This window comes from Vanessa cardui, chromosome 28 (assembly GCF_905220365.1).
Source record: "Vanessa cardui chromosome 28, ilVanCard2.1, whole genome shotgun sequence".
NCBI classification, from domain to species: domain Eukaryota; kingdom Metazoa; phylum Arthropoda; class Insecta; order Lepidoptera; family Nymphalidae; genus Vanessa; species Vanessa cardui.
The window spans coordinates 3,260,933-3,277,855 of NC_061150.1; the positions used below are offsets into that span (position 1 = coordinate 3,260,933).

The window sequence follows — 16,923 nt, forward strand, 5'->3', positions numbered from 1 at the left end:
CTTACAATAGTGAGGTATTAAGTATAGTGATATATTTCAAAATAATCGATTCGATTCAGTCGCTTTACGTTTAAAAAGAAGCTACTTATGTCGTTTGTTGTATTGGTTTTTTTAAAATGTAGTGCTCATTTATTTATAAATATACGAATATCGTAATGTTTAAGTTTTCGGTTTGACTCGCAGCCAACGTCCATACCACGTTGAATACACCGGTTCTCGTCCGATCACCGAAGTTAAGCAACGTCGGGCGCGTTCAGTACTTGGATGGGTGACCGCCTGGGAACACCGCGTGTCGTTGGCCTTTTTGCTTTTTCTTTTTATTTCTCGTACTCGTAACAAATTTATTATTGCTATTTTTTTTTGAGTTTTTTTTTTTAATTTTTCTAAGTAATCTTTGAAATATGTAATTACAAACATTTTCATAGATGATTTTGCATTATGTTGTCGTATTTGAAGACAAAGAGCGTCGAGTAATCGTCATTTTTGTGTTTTCAGATACAAACGCGAATATGTATTAGTTATTATTGTAATTTTAATTTTGTCGTCAGATTTTGATTTTAACATATTATGTGTGTACGATATTATATGTTTGTTACATTGACGTACCTACTTATTGCTTAATTCAGTTTCATCGATAGATATAGCGATTCAAACAAAATCCAACATTCGATAACAATTATTTTATTTATTATTTACAAAATAAACACACATCACGTACTCTGGTGACGTGAGACATATCGATAACTACAAATATGAATATCGTGAACTCTATCGAAGATGTAAATAGGTAAATACGTGTATTCATATCGATCGATCATACAGCGAGTCCGTACGCTCGAACGCATCGATTTCAGGAACTTCGAGTACTACAATGATCGCTTGATCGCTTCTACCGAAGACGTCCGAGGGATACATACGCCTTCGTTGCGTGTCGATCAGCCTCTCCCACAGAACCTAATACATATATCATCTCAATTTTTCAAAACATTAGTGACGCTTCCATCTTCAAAAATGGAAATGACACGAGAACGCTTCGGCATTTCGAATGTTTCAGTCGTGAGCGACTCGTTCCGGACGATACGAGTTAGTATGTCGTGCGAGAGAAGCTGGTCCGCAGTGCCGCAGAGCGAGGAGAGCCTATCCCGAGTGTCGACCCCGGGCGCCGCGTCACTGCGGCTGCGGCTGCGGCTGCGGCTGCTCCCCCAGCAGCAGGCGCGTGGGTCGCCGGCCGGGCCGCTGGGGGGGCACCGACACGGCGTGCTGTCTCTCCAGGTGCCGCTTCCAGTGACAGCGACGAGAAAATCGCGCGAGACAATGATCGCATTTGAACCTGGAATCATCACGATCACGATCACGCTGAGCATAGACATCATCACATCGCGTCACACGTGGCGTACCGCGCGTACCGTTTGACGTGGTCGTGCGCGTCGAGGTGCCGGCGCAGCTTGGTGCGGTCGTGGAAGCGCCGCTCGCAGCGCGCGCACGCGTAGCGCTGGTCGGGCGGGCGGTGCGCGCGGCGCTCGTGCGAGCGCAGGTTGGACGTCGTGTGGAAGCGCGCCGCGCACGAGGCGCACGCGTACTTCTTCGCTCCTGCGCGAGACGGACGCCCCCTCGCTTACTGGCTATTGCCATTGCTATCGCTATTGCTATCGCTAATGCTGTTACAATTCGTCATTGCGGTTCTTGTCATTCTTGTCTAGGTACAGCAGTATGAGTTATGACGCTATATCTCCTCTGAATTAAATCGACAATGTTATCGACGAATTTTTTTTTTTTTTTTTTCAATATTTTTATTTTACTGTATAAGAATTACGAATACAAATTCGAGGAACCTCTCTCGTCTTTTATTTCTACTTTTTTTTTTTTAATATCATTTATATAGTGATTGATTTTGTTCGTTTTATTTATATTGTCAGCCAAAAAATATAACAATTTGTAAAATGTATTATAATTTAGAATATTAATTTATATTTCGAACCAATAAAATAATTACCTACTACATGTATTTTTTGTATTTATATTTTATTTATCTGTGGAAAAGAAATGATTAGTTTTGGCGGGCTTTTAGTAAGAATACCTATTACATTACTTAGTGAAAAAATAAAATGTCGTGTGTGTTGACAACGATAAATAAATATTAATCACAAATCAATGTACCTACCTAATATCCGTTCAGTGTAACATTTTAATAATAAAATTATGCAATTTCAACTACCGAAAGCAGATTTCTTACAATAGTGAGGTATTAAGTATAGTGATATATTTCAAAATAATCGATTCGATTCAGTCGCTTTACGTTTAAAAAGAAGCTACTTATGTCGTTTGTTGTATTGGTTTTTTTAAAATGTAGTGCTCATTTATTTATAAATATACGAATATCGTAATGTTTAAGTTTTCGGTTTGACTCGCAGCCAACGTCCATACCACGTTGAATACACCGGTTCTCGTCCGATCACCGAAGTTAAGCAACGTCGGGCGCGTTCAGTACTTGGATGGGTGACCGCCTGGGAACACCGCGTGTCGTTGGCCTTTTTGCTTTTTCTTTTTATTTCTCGTACTCGTAACAAATTTATTATTGCTATTTTTTTTTGAGTTTTTTTTTTTAATTTTTCTAAGTAATCTTTGAAATATGTAATTACAAACATTTTCATAGATGATTTTGCATTATGTTGTCGTATTTGAAGACAAAGAGCGTCGAGTAATCGTCATTTTTGTGTTTTCAGATACAAACGCGAATATGTATTAGTTATTATTGTAATTTTAATTTTGTCGTCAGATTTTGATTTTAACATATTATGTGTGTACGATATTATATGTTTGTTACATTGACGTACCTACTTATTGCTTAATTCAGTTTCATCGATAGATATAGCGATTCAAACAAAATCCAACATTCGATAACAATTATTTTATTTATTATTTACAAAATAAACACACATCACGTACTCTGGTGACGTGAGACATATCGATAACTACAAATATGAATATCGTGAACTCTATCGAAGATGTAAATAGGTAAATACGTGTATTCATATCGATCGATCATACAGCGAGTCCGTACGCTCGAACGCATCGATTTCAGGAACTTCGAGTACTACAATGATCGCTTGATCGCTTCTACCGAAGACGTCCGAGGGATACATACGCCTTCGTTGCGTGTCGATCAGCCTCTCCCACAGAACCTAATACATATATCATCTCAATTTTTCAAAACATTAGTGACGCTTCCATCTTCAAAAATGGAAATGACACGAGAACGCTTCGGCATTTCGAATGTTTCAGTCGTGAGCGACTCGTTCCGGACGATACGAGTTAGTATGTCGTGCGAGAGAAGCTGGTCCGCAGTGCCGCAGAGCGAGGAGAGCCTATCCCGAGTGTCGACCCCGGGCGCCGCGTCACTGCGGCTGCGGCTGCGGCTGCGGCTGCTCCCCCAGCAGCAGGCGCGTGGGTCGCCGGCCGGGCCGCTGGGGGGGCACCGACACGGCGTGCTGTCTCTCCAGGTGCCGCTTCCAGTGACAGCGACGAGAAAATCGCGCGAGACAATGATCGCATTTGAACCTGGAATCATCACGATCACGATCACGCTGAGCATAGACATCATCACATCGCGTCACACGTGGCGTACCGCGCGTACCGTTTGACGTGGTCGTGCGCGTCGAGGTGCCGGCGCAGCTTGGTGCGGTCGTGGAAGCGCCGCTCGCAGCGCGCGCACGCGTAGCGCTGGTCGGGCGGGCGGTGCGCGCGGCGCTCGTGCGAGCGCAGGTTGGACGTCGTGTGGAAGCGCGCCGCGCACGAGGCGCACGCGTACTTCTTCGCTCCTGCGCGAGACGGACGCCCCCTCGCTTACTGGCTATTGCCATTGCTATCGCTATTGCTATCGCTAATGCTGTTACAATTCGTCATTGCGGTTCTTGTCATTCTTGTCTAGGTACAGCAGTATGAGTTATGACGCTATATCTCCTCTGAATTAAATCGACAATGTTATCGACGAATTTTTTTTTTTTTTTTTTCAATATTTTTATTTTACTGTATAAGAATTACGAATACAAATTCGAGGAACCTCTCTCGTCTTTTATTTCTACTTTTTTTTTTTAATATCATTTATATAGTGATTGATTTTGTTCGTTTTATTTATATTGTCAGCCAAAAAATATAACAATTTGTAAAATGTATTATAATTTAGAATATTAATTTATATTTCGAACCAATAAAATAATTACCTACTACATGTATTTTTTGTATTTATATTTTATTTATCTGTGGAAAAGAAATGATTAGTTTTGGCGGGCTTTTAGTAAGAATACCTATTACATTACTTAGTGAAAAAATAAAATGTCGTGTGTGTTGACAACGATAAATAAATATTAATCACAAATCAATGTACCTACCTAATATCCGTTCAGTGTAACATTTTAATAATAAAATTATGCAATTTCAACTACCGAAAGCAGATTTCTTACAATAGTGAGGTATTAAGTATAGTGATATATTTCAAAATAATCGATTCGATTCAGTCGCTTTACGTTTAAAAAGAAGCTACTTATGTCGTTTGTTGTATTGGTTTTTTTAAAATGTAGTGCTCATTTATTTATAAATATACGAATATCGTAATGTTTAAGTTTTCGGTTTGACTCGCAGCCAACGTCCATACCACGTTGAATACACCGGTTCTCGTCCGATCACCGAAGTTAAGCAACGTCGGGCGCGTTCAGTACTTGGATGGGTGACCGCCTGGGAACACCGCGTGTCGTTGGCCTTTTTGCTTTTTCTTTTTATTTCTCGTACTCGTAACAAATTTATTATTGCTATTTTTTTTTGAGTTTTTTTTTTTAATTTTTCTAAGTAATCTTTGAAATATGTAATTACAAACATTTTCATAGATGATTTTGCATTATGTTGTCGTATTTGAAGACAAAGAGCGTCGAGTAATTAGTGGAGTCAATGAATACATAAAACAGGCAATCTTTGGAAGTCCTCAAGAACAGCTCCGATTTTGATGTTTTTTTTTTTTTAATTTTGTTTTTTTATATTATTCAAAATCAGAAACCTCTTAGAGCGGGGACGGAACTATTTATATTGTTTAAACAATATCAACGATATTTATGCACAAAAAAATTTTCTACTATACAATATCCATTAAAAAAAGTAAAAGTAAAGTAAAGTAACAGCCGGTAAATTTCCCACTGCTGGGCTAAAGGCCTCCTCTCCTTTTGAGGAGAAGGTTTGGAACATATTCCAAACCTTCCATTAAATCAAAAAATTAAATCCATTAAAAACTTGTAAATATATTAATGAATGTTATAAACAATTATCTATAAGTTTGTTCTGTGTAGTAATGACATGGAATTAATTTGTGAACCAAAATATAAATTTTTTATTGACCATAGAAAATACATTATGTTAAATACAAAAAAAGTACATTTAATTTTCATTATCATTTTGCATTTCGGAGACTTCTTCATCTTCTTCAAGTTGTGGGTGGTTACTGCAGTCATTTCCACTGCAAACTATGCAGGCTGGTGAGCAATGAAGACCACTTTTTCTGCAGCCACACGCTGAACCGCATCCTGTTTTGCAAGAGCAAAATATTAATTTTAAAACGTTGTCAGGTGCTGCTGGTTGTGTCATTTTGATTGGTTTTAAATAATTCTCTCTTCGCCAACCCCATTCTTCAGGTGGTATCGATGAATTATTTTTTCAATTTCTATTGTACGAATAGTACCTATACCTCACAAAACTTTCTAATGCAACGTTCAATATTATATATATGTTGTTACGGATGCGCTGCTTCTTTAGCTAAATAATTCTATTTAAAAATTAGTGAAGAAAATCGCCTTGACATATATATTTAAAAAAAAAAAGGAATTTTTTTATTTTTTATTTTAATATTAAATTGTTGTTAAAAACTTCTTTGTAACAACTATTTGTTACAATGAGATTATTATATGGAGACTTTTTTACAAAAAAAAGAGACCAAACTTAATTTTTTATATAAATATCGTTGATATTGTTTAAACAATATAAATAGTTCCGTCCCCGCTCTAAGAGGTTTCTGATTTTAAATAATATAAAAAAACTAAATTTTTAAAAAAAAAACATCACAATCGGAGCTGTTCTTGAGGACTTTCGAAGCAAAGGCTTCATTGACGCCACTAAATCGTCATTTTTGTGTTTTCAGATACAAACGCGAATATGTATTAGTTATTATTGTAATTTTAATTTTGTCGTCAGATTTTGATTTTAACATATTATGTGTGTACGATATTATATGTTTGTTACATTGACGTACCTACTTATTGCTTAATTCAGTTTCATCGATAGATATAGCGATTCAAACAAAATCCAACATTCGATAACAATTATTTTATTTATTATTTACAAAATAAACACACATCACGTACTCTGGTGACGTGAGACATATCGATAACTACAAATATGAATATCGTGAACTCTATCGAAGATGTAAATAGGTAAATACGTGTATTCATATCGATCGATCATACAGCGAGTCCGTACGCTCGAACGCATCGATTTCAGGAACTTCGAGTACTACAATGATCGCTTGATCGCTTCTACCGAAGACGTCCGAGGGATACATACGCCTTCGTTGCGTGTCGATCAGCCTCTCCCACAGAACCTAATACATATATCATCTCAATTTTTCAAAACATTAGTGACGCTTCCATCTTCAAAAATGGAAATGACACGAGAACGCTTCGGCATTTCGAATGTTTCAGTCGTGAGCGACTCGTTCCGGACGATACGAGTTAGTATGTCGTGCGAGAGAAGCTGGTCCGCAGTGCCGCAGAGCGAGGAGAGCCTATCCCGAGTGTCGACCCCGGGCGCCGCGTCACTGCGGCTGCGGCTGCGGCTGCGGCTGCTCCCCCAGCAGCAGGCGCGTGGGTCGCCGGCCGGGCCGCTGGGGGGGCACCGACACGGCGTGCTGTCTCTCCAGGTGCCGCTTCCAGTGACAGCGACGAGAAAATCGCGCGAGACAATGATCGCATTTGAACCTGGAATCATCACGATCACGATCACGCTGAGCATAGACATCATCACATCGCGTCACACGTGGCGTACCGCGCGTACCGTTTGACGTGGTCGTGCGCGTCGAGGTGCCGGCGCAGCTTGGTGCGGTCGTGGAAGCGCCGCTCGCAGCGCGCGCACGCGTAGCACTGGTCGGGCGGGCGGTGCGCGCGGCGCTCGTGCGAGCGCAGGTTGGACGTCGTGTGGAAGCGCGCCGCGCACGAGGCGCACGCGTACTTCTTCGCTCCTGCGCGAGACGGACGCCCCCTCGCTTACTGGCTATTGCCATTGCTATCGCTATTGCTATCGCTAATGCTGTTACAATTCGTCATTGCGGTTCTTGTCATTCTTGTCTAGGTACAGCAGTATGAGTTATGACGCTATATCTCCTCTGAATTAAATCGACAATGTTATCGACGAATTTTTTTTTTTTTTTTTTCAATATTTTTATTTTACTGTATAAGAATTACGAATACAAATTCGAGGAACCTCTCTCGTCTTTTATTTCTACTTTTTTTTTTTTAATATCATTTATATAGTGATTGATTTTGTTCGTTTTATTTATATTGTCAGCCAAAAAATATAACAATTTGTAAAATGTATTATAATTTAGAATATTAATTTATATTTCGAACCAATAAAATAATTACCTACTACATGTATTTTTTGTATTTATATTTTATTTATCTGTGGAAAAGAAATGATTAGTTTTGGCGGGCTTTTAGTAAGAATACCTATTACATTACTTAGTGAAAAAATAAAATGTCGTGTGTGTTGACAACGATAAATAAATATTAATCACAAATCAATGTACCTACCTAATATCCGTTCAGTGTAACATTTTAATAATAAAATTATGCAATTTCAACTACCGAAAGCAGATTTCTTACAATAGTGAGGTATTAAGTATAGTGATATATTTCAAAATAATCGATTCGATTCAGTCGCTTTACGTTTAAAAAGAAGCTACTTATGTCGTTTGTTGTATTGGTTTTTTTAAAATGTAGTGCTCATTTATTTATAAATATACGAATATCGTAATGTTTAAGTTTTCGGTTTGACTCGCAGCCAACGTCCATACCACGTTGAATACACCGGTTCTCGTCCGATCACCGAAGTTAAGCAACGTCGGGCGCGTTCAGTACTTGGATGGGTGACCGCCTGGGAACACCGCGTGTCGTTGGCCTTTTTGCTTTTTCTTTTTATTTCTCGTACTCGTAACAAATTTATTATTGCTATTTTTTTTTGAGTTTTTTTTTTTAATTTTTCTAAGTAATCTTTGAAATATGTAATTACAAACATTTTCATAGATGATTTTGCATTATGTTGTCGTATTTGAAGACAAAGAGCGTCGAGTAATCGTCATTTTTGTGTTTTCAGATACAAACGCGAATATGTATTAGTTATTATTGTAATTTTAATTTTGTCGTCAGATTTTGATTTTAACATATTATGTGTGTACGATATTATATGTTTGTTACATTGACGTACCTACTTATTGCTTAATTCAGTTTCATCGATAGATATAGCGATTCAAACAAAATCCAACATTCGATAACAATTATTTTATTTATTATTTACAAAATAAACACACATCACGTACTCTGGTGACGTGAGACATATCGATAACTACAAATATGAATATCGTGAACTCTATCGAAGATGTAAATAGGTAAATACGTGTATTCATATCGATCGATCATACAGCGAGTCCGTACGCTCGAACGCATCGATTTCAGGAACTTCGAGTACTACAATGATCGCTTGATCGCTTCTACCGAAGACGTCCGAGGGATACATACGCCTTCGTTGCGTGTCGATCAGCCTCTCCCACAGAACCTAATACATATATCATCTCAATTTTTCAAAACATTAGTGACGCTTCCATCTTCAAAAATGGAAATGACACGAGAACGCTTCGGCATTTCGAATGTTTCAGTCGTGAGCGACTCGTTCCGGACGATACGAGTTAGTATGTCGTGCGAGAGAAGCTGGTCCGCAGTGCCGCAGAGCGAGGAGAGCCTATCCCGAGTGTCGACCCCGGGCGCCGCGTCACTGCGGCTGCGGCTGCGGCTGCGGCTGCTCCCCCAGCAGCAGGCGCGTGGGTCGCCGGCCGGGCCGCTGGGGGGGCACCGACACGGCGTGCTGTCTCTCCAGGTGCCGCTTCCAGTGACAGCGACGAGAAAATCGCGCGAGACAATGATCGCATTTGAACCTGGAATCATCACGATCACGATCACGCTGAGCATAGACATCATCACATCGCGTCACACGTGGCGTACCGCGCGTACCGTTTGACGTGGTCGTGCGCGTCGAGGTGCCGGCGCAGCTTGGTGCGGTCGTGGAAGCGCCGCTCGCAGCGCGCGCACGCGTAGCGCTGGTCGGGCGGGCGGTGCGCGCGGCGCTCGTGCGAGCGCAGGTTGGACGTCGTGTGGAAGCGCGCCGCGCACGAGGCGCACGCGTACTTCTTCGCTCCTGCGCGAGACGGACGCCCCCTCGCTTACTGGCTATTGCCATTGCTATCGCTATTGCTATCGCTAATGCTGTTACAATTCGTCATTGCGGTTCTTGTCATTCTTGTCTAGGTACAGCAGTATGAGTTATGACGCTATATCTCCTCTGAATTAAATCGACAATGTTATCGACGAATTTTTTTTTTTTTTTTTCAATATTTTTATTTTACTGTATAAGAATTACGAATACAAATTCGAGGAACCTCTCTCGTCTTTTATTTCTACTTTTTTTTTTTTAATATCATTTATATAGTGATTGATTTTGTTCGTTTTATTTATATTGTCAGCCAAAAAATATAACAATTTGTAAAATGTATTATAATTTAGAATATTAATTTATATTTCGAACCAATAAAATAATTACCTACTACATGTATTTTTTGTATTTATATTTTATTTATCTGTGGAAAAGAAATGATTAGTTTTGGCGGGCTTTTAGTAAGAATACCTATTACATTACTTAGTGAAAAAATAAAATGTCGTGTGTGTTGACAACGATAAATAAATATTAATCACAAATCAATGTACCTACCTAATATCCGTTCAGTGTAACATTTTAATAATAAAATTATGCAATTTCAACTACCGAAAGCAGATTTCTTACAATAGTGAGGTATTAAGTATAGTGATATATTTCAAAATAATCGATTCGATTCAGTCGCTTTACGTTTAAAAAGAAGCTACTTATGTCGTTTGTTGTATTGGTTTTTTTAAAATGTAGTGCTCATTTATTTATAAATATACGAATATCGTAATGTTTAAGTTTTCGGTTTGACTCGCAGCCAACGTCCATACCACGTTGAATACACCGGTTCTCGTCCGATCACCGAAGTTAAGCAACGTCGGGCGCGTTCAGTACTTGGATGGGTGACCGCCTGGGAACACCGCGTGTCGTTGGCCTTTTTGCTTTTTCTTTTTATTTCTCGTACTCGTAACAAATTTATTATTGCTATTTTTTTTTGAGTTTTTTTTTTTAATTTTTCTAAGTAATCTTTGAAATATGTAATTACAAACATTTTCATAGATGATTTTGCATTATGTTGTCGTATTTGAAGACAAAGAGCGTCGAGTAATCGTCATTTTTGTGTTTTCAGATACAAACGCGAATATGTATTAGTTATTATTGTAATTTTAATTTTGTCGTCAGATTTTGATTTTAACATATTATGTGTGTACGATATTATATGTTTGTTACATTGACGTACCTACTTATTGCTTAATTCAGTTTCATCGATAGATATAGCGATTCAAACAAAATCCAACATTCGATAACAATTATTTTATTTATTATTTACAAAATAAACACACATCACGTACTCTGGTGACGTGAGACATATCGATAACTACAAATATGAATATCGTGAACTCTATCGAAGATGTAAATAGGTAAATACGTGTATTCATATCGATCGATCATACAGCGAGTCCGTACGCTCGAACGCATCGATTTCAGGAACTTCGAGTACTACAATGATCGCTTGATCGCTTCTACCGAAGACGTCCGAGGGATACATACGCCTTCGTTGCGTGTCGATCAGCCTCTCCCACAGAACCTAATACATATATCATCTCAATTTTTCAAAACATTAGTGACGCTTCCATCTTCAAAAATGGAAATGACACGAGAACGCTTCGGCATTTCGAATGTTTCAGTCGTGAGCGACTCGTTCCGGACGATACGAGTTAGTATGTCGTGCGAGAGAAGCTGGTCCGCAGTGCCGCAGAGCGAGGAGAGCCTATCCCGAGTGTCGACCCCGGGCGCCGCGTCACTGCGGCTGCGGCTGCGGCTGCGGCTGCTCCCCCAGCAGCAGGCGCGTGGGTCGCCGGCCGGGCCGCTGGGGGGGCACCGACACGGCGTGCTGTCTCTCCAGGTGCCGCTTCCAGTGACAGCGACGAGAAAATCGCGCGAGACAATGATCGCATTTGAACCTGGAATCATCACGATCACGATCACGCTGAGCATAGACATCATCACATCGCGTCACACGTGGCGTACCGCGCGTACCGTTTGACGTGGTCGTGCGCGTCGAGGTGCCGGCGCAGCTTGGTGCGGTCGTGGAAGCGCCGCTCGCAGCGCGCGCACGCGTAGCGCTGGTCGGGCGGGCGGTGCGCGCGGCGCTCGTGCGAGCGCAGGTTGGACGTCGTGTGGAAGCGCGCCGCGCACGAGGCGCACGCGTACTTCTTCGCTCCTGCGCGAGACGGACGCCCCCTCGCTTACTGGCTATTGCCATTGCTATCGCTATTGCTATCGCTAATGCTGTTACAATTCGTCATTGCGGTTCTTGTCATTCTTGTCTAGGTACAGCAGTATGAGTTATGACGCTATATCTCCTCTGAATTAAATCGACAATGTTATCGACGAATTTTTTTTTTTTTTTTTTCAATATTTTTATTTTACTGTATAAGAATTACGAATACAAATTCGAGGAACCTCTCTCGTCTTTTATTTCTACTTTTTTTTTTTTAATATCATTTATATAGTGATTGATTTTGTTCGTTTTATTTATATTGTCAGCCAAAAAATATAACAATTTGTAAAATGTATTATAATTTAGAATATTAATTTATATTTCGAACCAATAAAATAATTACCTACTACATGTATTTTTTGTATTTATATTTTATTTATCTGTGGAAAAGAAATGATTAGTTTTGGCGGGCTTTTAGTAAGAATACCTATTACATTACTTAGTGAAAAAATAAAATGTCGTGTGTGTTGACAACGATAAATAAATATTAATCACAAATCAATGTACCTACCTAATATCCGTTCAGTGTAACATTTTAATAATAAAATTATGCAATTTCAACTACCGAAAGCAGATTTCTTACAATAGTGAGGTATTAAGTATAGTGATATATTTCAAAATAATCGATTCGATTCAGTCGCTTTACGTTTAAAAAGAAGCTACTTATGTCGTTTGTTGTATTGGTTTTTTTAAAATGTAGTGCTCATTTATTTATAAATATACGAATATCGTAATGTTTAAGTTTTCGGTTTGACTCGCAGCCAACGTCCATACCACGTTGAATACACCGGTTCTCGTCCGATCACCGAAGTTAAGCAACGTCGGGCGCGTTCAGTACTTGGATGGGTGACCGCCTGGGAACACCGCGTGTCGTTGGCCTTTTTGCTTTTTCTTTTTATTTCTCGTACTCGTAACAAATTTATTATTGCTATTTTTTTTTGAGTTTTTTTTTTTAATTTTTCTAAGTAATCTTTGAAATATGTAATTACAAACATTTTCATAGATGATTTTGCATTATGTTGTCGTATTTGAAGACAAAGAGCGTCGAGTAATCGTCATTTTTGTGTTTTCAGATACAAACGCGAATATGTATTAGTTATTATTGTAATTTTAATTTTGTCGTCAGATTTTGATTTTAACATATTATGTGTGTACGATATTATATGTTTGTTACATTGACGTACCTACTTATTGCTTAATTCAGTTTCATCGATAGATATAGCGATTCAAACAAAATCCAACATTCGATAACAATTATTTTATTTATTATTTACAAAATAAACACACATCACGTACTCTGGTGACGTGAGACATATCGATAACTACAAATATGAATATCGTGAACTCTATCGAAGATGTAAATAGGTAAATACGTGTATTCATATCGATCGATCATACAGCGAGTCCGTACGCTCGAACGCATCGATTTCAGGAACTTCGAGTACTACAATGATCGCTTGATCGCTTCTACCGAAGACGTCCGAGGGATACATACGCCTTCGTTGCGTGTCGATCAGCCTCTCCCACAGAACCTAATACATATATCATCTCAATTTTTCAAAACATTAGTGACGCTTCCATCTTCAAAAATGGAAATGACACGAGAACGCTTCGGCATTTCGAATGTTTCAGTCGTGAGCGACTCGTTCCGGACGATACGAGTTAGTATGTCGTGCGAGAGAAGCTGGTCCGCAGTGCCGCAGAGCGAGGAGAGCCTATCCCGAGTGTCGACCCCGGGCGCCGCGTCACTGCGGCTGCGGCTGCGGCTGCGGCTGCTCCCCCAGCAGCAGGCGCGTGGGTCGCCGGCCGGGCCGCTGGGGGGGCACCGACACGGCGTGCTGTCTCTCCAGGTGCCGCTTCCAGTGACAGCGACGAGAAAATCGCGCGAGACAATGATCGCATTTGAACCTGGAATCATCACGATCACGATCACGCTGAGCATAGACATCATCACATCGCGTCACACGTGGCGTACCGCGCGTACCGTTTGACGTGGTCGTGCGCGTCGAGGTGCCGGCGCAGCTTGGTGCGGTCGTGGAAGCGCCGCTCGCAGCGCGCGCACGCGTAGCGCTGGTCGGGCGGGCGGTGCGCGCGGCGCTCGTGCGAGCGCAGGTTGGACGTCGTGTGGAAGCGCGCCGCGCACGAGGCGCACGCGTACTTCTTCGCTCCTGCGCGAGACGGACGCCCCCTCGCTTACTGGCTATTGCCATTGCTATCGCTATTGCTATCGCTAATGCTGTTACAATTCGTCATTGCGGTTCTTGTCATTCTTGTCTAGGTACAGCAGTATGAGTTATGACGCTATATCTCCTCTGAATTAAATCGACAATGTTATCGACGAATTTTTTTTTTTTTTTTTTCAATATTTTTATTTTACTGTATAAGAATTACGAATACAAATTCGAGGAACCTCTCTCGTCTTTTATTTCTACTTTTTTTTTTTTAATATCATTTATATAGTGATTGATTTTGTTCGTTTTATTTATATTGTCAGCCAAAAAATATAACAATTTGTAAAATGTATTATAATTTAGAATATTAATTTATATTTCGAACCAATAAAATAATTACCTACTACATGTATTTTTTGTATTTATATTTTATTTATCTGTGGAAAAGAAATGATTAGTTTTGGCGGGCTTTTAGTAAGAATACCTATTACATTACTTAGTGAAAAAATAAAATGTCGTGTGTGTTGACAACGATAAATAAATATTAATCACAAATCAATGTACCTACCTAATATCCGTTCAGTGTAACATTTTAATAATAAAATTATGCAATTTCAACTACCGAAAGCAGATTTCTTACAATAGTGAGGTATTAAGTATAGTGATATATTTCAAAATAATCGATTCGATTCAGTCGCTTTACGTTTAAAAAGAAGCTACTTATGTCGTTTGTTGTATTGGTTTTTTTAAAATGTAGTGCTCATTTATTTATAAATATACGAATATCGTAATGTTTAAGTTTTCGGTTTGACTCGCAGCCAACGTCCATACCACGTTGAATACACCGGTTCTCGTCCGATCACCGAAGTTAAGCAACGTCGGGCGCGTTCAGTACTTGGATGGGTGACCGCCTGGGAACACCGCGTGTCGTTGGCCTTTTTGCTTTTTCTTTTTATTTCTCGTACTCGTAACAAATTTATTATTGCTATTTTTTTTTGAGTTTTTTTTTTTAATTTTTCTAAGTAATCTTTGAAATATGTAATTACAAACATTTTCATAGATGATTTTGCATTATGTTGTCGTATTTGAAGACAAAGAGCGTCGAGTAATCGTCATTTTTGTGTTTTCAGATACAAACGCGAATATGTATTAGTTATTATTGTAATTTTAATTTTGTCGTCAGATTTTGATTTTAACATATTATGTGTGTACGATATTATATGTTTTTTACATTGACGTACCTACTTATTGCTTAATTCAGTTTCATCGATAGATATAGCGATTCAAACAAAATCCAACATTCGATAACAATTATTTTATTTATTATTTACAAAATAAACACACATCACGTACTCTGGTGACGTGAGACATATCGATAACTACAAATATGAATATCGTGAACTCTATCGAAGATGTAAATAGGTAAATACGTGTATTCATATCGATCGATCATACAGCGAGTCCGTACGCTCGAACGCATCGATTTCAGGAACTTCGAGTACTACAATGATCGCTTGATCGCTTCTACCGAAGACGTCCGAGGGATACATACGCCTTCGTTGCGTGTCGATCAGCCTCTCCCACAGAACCTAATACATATATCATCTCAATTTTTCAAAACATTAGTGACGCTTCCATCTTCAAAAATGGAAATGACACGAGAACGCTTCGGCATTTCGAATGTTTCAGTCGTGAGCGACTCGTTCCGGACGATACGAGTTAGTATGTCGTGCGAGAGAAGCTGGTCCGCAGTGCCGCAGAGCGAGGAGAGCCTATCCCGAGTGTCGACCCCGGGCGCCGCGTCACTGCGGCTGCGGCTGCGGCTGCGGCTGCTCCCCCAGCAGCAGGCGCGTGGGTCGCCGGCCGGGCCGCTGGGGGGGCACCGACACGGCGTGCTGTCTCTCCAGGTGCCGCTTCCAGTGACAGCGACGAGAAAATCGCGCGAGACAATGATCGCATTTGAACCTGGAATCATCACGATCACGATCACGCTGAGCATAGACATCATCACATCGCGTCACACGTGGCGTACCGCGCGTACCGTTTGACGTGGTCGTGCGCGTCGAGGTGCCGGCGCAGCTTGGTGCGGTCGTGGAAGCGCCGCTCGCAGCGCGCGCACGCGTAGCGCTGGTCGGGCGGGCGGTGCGCGCGGCGCTCGTGCGAGCGCAGGTTGGACGTCGTGTGGAAGCGCGCCGCGCACGAGGCGCACGCGTACTTCTTCGCTCCTGCGCGAGACGGACGCCCCCTCGCTTACTGGCTATTGCCATTGCTATCGCTATTGCTATCGCTAATGCTGTTACAATTCGTCATTGCGGTTCTTGTCATTCTTGTCTAGGTACAGCAGTATGAGTTATGACGCTATATCTCCTCTGAATTAAATCGACAATGTTATCGACGAATTTTTTTTTTTTTTTTTTCAATATTTTTATTTTACTGTATAAGAATTACGAATACAAATTCGAGGAACCTCTCTCGTCTTTTATTTCTACTTTTTTTTTTTTAATATCATTTATATAGTGATTGATTTTGTTCGTTTTATTTATATTGTCAGCCAAAAAATATAACAATTTGTAAAATGTATTATAATTTAGAATATTAATTTATATTTCGAACCAATAAAATAATTACCTACTACATGTATTTTTTGTATTTATATTTTATTTATCTGTGGAAAAGAAATGATTAGTTTTGGCGGGCTTTTAGTAAGAATACCTATTACATTACTTAGTGAAAAAATAAAATGTCGTGTGTGTTGACAACGATAAATAAATATTAATCACAAATCAATGTACCTACCTAATATCCGTTCAGTGTAACATTTTAATAATAAAATTATGCAATTTCAACTACCGAAAGCAGATTTCTTACAATAGTGAGGTATTAAGTATAGTGATATATTTCAAAATAATCGATTCGATTCAGTCGCTTTACGTTTAAAAAGAAGCTACTTATGTCGTTTGTTGT

At 40.0% G+C, this 16,923-nt stretch overlaps 7 protein-coding genes and 7 non-coding genes across 14 annotated transcripts; 7 read left to right on the plus strand and 7 right to left on the minus strand.

The window, feature by feature from the left end:
* Nucleotides 1-182: 182 nt before the first annotated feature.
* LOC124541799 lies at nt 183-301 on the plus strand. The gene has a single exon (XR_006967293.1). It is a non-coding gene; the product is annotated as a 5S ribosomal RNA (ribosomal RNA).
* Nucleotides 302-723: 422 nt separating this feature from the next.
* Nucleotides 724-1,647, minus strand: LOC124541634 (salivary glue protein Sgs-3-like). Its single transcript, XM_047119560.1, has 2 exons — nt 1,407-1,647; nt 724-1,330 (listed from the first exon to the last, which is right to left on the minus strand). The coding sequence occupies exons 1-2, from the start codon at nt 1,630-1,632 to the stop codon at nt 972-974; spliced, it is 585 nt and encodes a 194-aa protein (XP_046975516.1). The 5' UTR covers nt 1,633-1,647; the 3' UTR covers nt 724-971.
* Nucleotides 1,648-2,410: 763 nt separating this feature from the next.
* Nucleotides 2,411-2,529, plus strand: LOC124541801. The gene has a single exon (XR_006967294.1). It is a non-coding gene; the product is annotated as a 5S ribosomal RNA (ribosomal RNA).
* Nucleotides 2,530-2,951: 422 nt separating this feature from the next.
* LOC124541647 (salivary glue protein Sgs-3-like) lies at nt 2,952-3,875 on the minus strand. Its single transcript, XM_047119574.1, has 2 exons — nt 3,635-3,875; nt 2,952-3,558 (listed from the first exon to the last, which is right to left on the minus strand). Exons 1-2 carry the CDS (start codon nt 3,858-3,860, stop codon nt 3,200-3,202), a joined length of 585 nt encoding a protein of 194 aa, XP_046975530.1. The 5' UTR covers nt 3,861-3,875; the 3' UTR covers nt 2,952-3,199.
* A 762-nt stretch (nt 3,876-4,637) lies between these two features.
* On the plus strand, nt 4,638-4,756 carry LOC124541802. Its single transcript, XR_006967295.1, has one exon. It is a non-coding gene; the product is annotated as a 5S ribosomal RNA (ribosomal RNA).
* Nucleotides 4,757-6,406: 1,650 nt separating this feature from the next.
* On the minus strand, nt 6,407-7,330 carry LOC124541651 (salivary glue protein Sgs-3-like). The gene is made up of 2 exons (XM_047119578.1): nt 7,090-7,330; nt 6,407-7,013 (listed from the first exon to the last, which is right to left on the minus strand). The coding sequence occupies exons 1-2, from the start codon at nt 7,313-7,315 to the stop codon at nt 6,655-6,657; spliced, it is 585 nt and encodes a 194-aa protein (XP_046975534.1). The 5' UTR covers nt 7,316-7,330; the 3' UTR covers nt 6,407-6,654.
* Nucleotides 7,331-8,093: 763 nt separating this feature from the next.
* On the plus strand, nt 8,094-8,212 carry LOC124541778. Its single transcript, XR_006967274.1, has one exon. It is a non-coding gene; the product is annotated as a 5S ribosomal RNA (ribosomal RNA).
* A 422-nt stretch (nt 8,213-8,634) lies between these two features.
* LOC124541642 (salivary glue protein Sgs-3-like) lies at nt 8,635-9,558 on the minus strand. The gene is made up of 2 exons (XM_047119567.1): nt 9,318-9,558; nt 8,635-9,241 (listed from the first exon to the last, which is right to left on the minus strand). The coding sequence occupies exons 1-2, from the start codon at nt 9,541-9,543 to the stop codon at nt 8,883-8,885; spliced, it is 585 nt and encodes a 194-aa protein (XP_046975523.1). The 5' UTR covers nt 9,544-9,558; the 3' UTR covers nt 8,635-8,882.
* A 762-nt stretch (nt 9,559-10,320) lies between these two features.
* LOC124541779 lies at nt 10,321-10,439 on the plus strand. Its single transcript, XR_006967275.1, has one exon. It is a non-coding gene; the product is annotated as a 5S ribosomal RNA (ribosomal RNA).
* Nucleotides 10,440-10,861: 422 nt separating this feature from the next.
* LOC124541639 (salivary glue protein Sgs-3-like) lies at nt 10,862-11,785 on the minus strand. Its single transcript, XM_047119565.1, has 2 exons — nt 11,545-11,785; nt 10,862-11,468 (listed from the first exon to the last, which is right to left on the minus strand). Exons 1-2 carry the CDS (start codon nt 11,768-11,770, stop codon nt 11,110-11,112), a joined length of 585 nt encoding a protein of 194 aa, XP_046975521.1. The 5' UTR covers nt 11,771-11,785; the 3' UTR covers nt 10,862-11,109.
* Nucleotides 11,786-12,548: 763 nt separating this feature from the next.
* LOC124541780 lies at nt 12,549-12,667 on the plus strand. The gene has a single exon (XR_006967276.1). It is a non-coding gene; the product is annotated as a 5S ribosomal RNA (ribosomal RNA).
* A 422-nt stretch (nt 12,668-13,089) lies between these two features.
* Nucleotides 13,090-14,013, minus strand: LOC124541637 (salivary glue protein Sgs-3-like). Its single transcript, XM_047119563.1, has 2 exons — nt 13,773-14,013; nt 13,090-13,696 (listed from the first exon to the last, which is right to left on the minus strand). The coding sequence occupies exons 1-2, from the start codon at nt 13,996-13,998 to the stop codon at nt 13,338-13,340; spliced, it is 585 nt and encodes a 194-aa protein (XP_046975519.1). The 5' UTR covers nt 13,999-14,013; the 3' UTR covers nt 13,090-13,337.
* Nucleotides 14,014-14,776: 763 nt separating this feature from the next.
* LOC124541781 lies at nt 14,777-14,895 on the plus strand. The gene has a single exon (XR_006967277.1). It is a non-coding gene; the product is annotated as a 5S ribosomal RNA (ribosomal RNA).
* A 422-nt stretch (nt 14,896-15,317) lies between these two features.
* LOC124541635 (salivary glue protein Sgs-3-like) lies at nt 15,318-16,241 on the minus strand. Its single transcript, XM_047119561.1, has 2 exons — nt 16,001-16,241; nt 15,318-15,924 (listed from the first exon to the last, which is right to left on the minus strand). Exons 1-2 carry the CDS (start codon nt 16,224-16,226, stop codon nt 15,566-15,568), a joined length of 585 nt encoding a protein of 194 aa, XP_046975517.1. The 5' UTR covers nt 16,227-16,241; the 3' UTR covers nt 15,318-15,565.
* Nucleotides 16,242-16,923: the final 682 nt, after the last annotated feature.

Coding starts and splice junctions, on each gene's coding strand:
- LOC124541634 (XM_047119560.1), bottom strand. CDS start 1,632: ATGGCAATAGCCAGTAAGCGAGGGGGCGTCCGTCTCGCGCAGGAGCGA. Junction 1,331..1,406: donor GCGCACGACCACGTCAAACG/GTACGCGCGGTA, acceptor TGATGATTCCAG/GTTCAAATGCGATCATTGTC.
- LOC124541637 (XM_047119563.1), bottom strand. CDS start 13,998: ATGGCAATAGCCAGTAAGCGAGGGGGCGTCCGTCTCGCGCAGGAGCGA. Junction 13,697..13,772: donor GCGCACGACCACGTCAAACG/GTACGCGCGGTA, acceptor TGATGATTCCAG/GTTCAAATGCGATCATTGTC.
- LOC124541635 (XM_047119561.1), bottom strand. CDS start 16,226: ATGGCAATAGCCAGTAAGCGAGGGGGCGTCCGTCTCGCGCAGGAGCGA. Junction 15,925..16,000: donor GCGCACGACCACGTCAAACG/GTACGCGCGGTA, acceptor TGATGATTCCAG/GTTCAAATGCGATCATTGTC.
- LOC124541639 (XM_047119565.1), bottom strand. CDS start 11,770: ATGGCAATAGCCAGTAAGCGAGGGGGCGTCCGTCTCGCGCAGGAGCGA. Junction 11,469..11,544: donor GCGCACGACCACGTCAAACG/GTACGCGCGGTA, acceptor TGATGATTCCAG/GTTCAAATGCGATCATTGTC.
- LOC124541647 (XM_047119574.1), bottom strand. CDS start 3,860: ATGGCAATAGCCAGTAAGCGAGGGGGCGTCCGTCTCGCGCAGGAGCGA. Junction 3,559..3,634: donor GCGCACGACCACGTCAAACG/GTACGCGCGGTA, acceptor TGATGATTCCAG/GTTCAAATGCGATCATTGTC.
- LOC124541651 (XM_047119578.1), bottom strand. CDS start 7,315: ATGGCAATAGCCAGTAAGCGAGGGGGCGTCCGTCTCGCGCAGGAGCGA. Junction 7,014..7,089: donor GCGCACGACCACGTCAAACG/GTACGCGCGGTA, acceptor TGATGATTCCAG/GTTCAAATGCGATCATTGTC.
- LOC124541642 (XM_047119567.1), bottom strand. CDS start 9,543: ATGGCAATAGCCAGTAAGCGAGGGGGCGTCCGTCTCGCGCAGGAGCGA. Junction 9,242..9,317: donor GCGCACGACCACGTCAAACG/GTACGCGCGGTA, acceptor TGATGATTCCAG/GTTCAAATGCGATCATTGTC.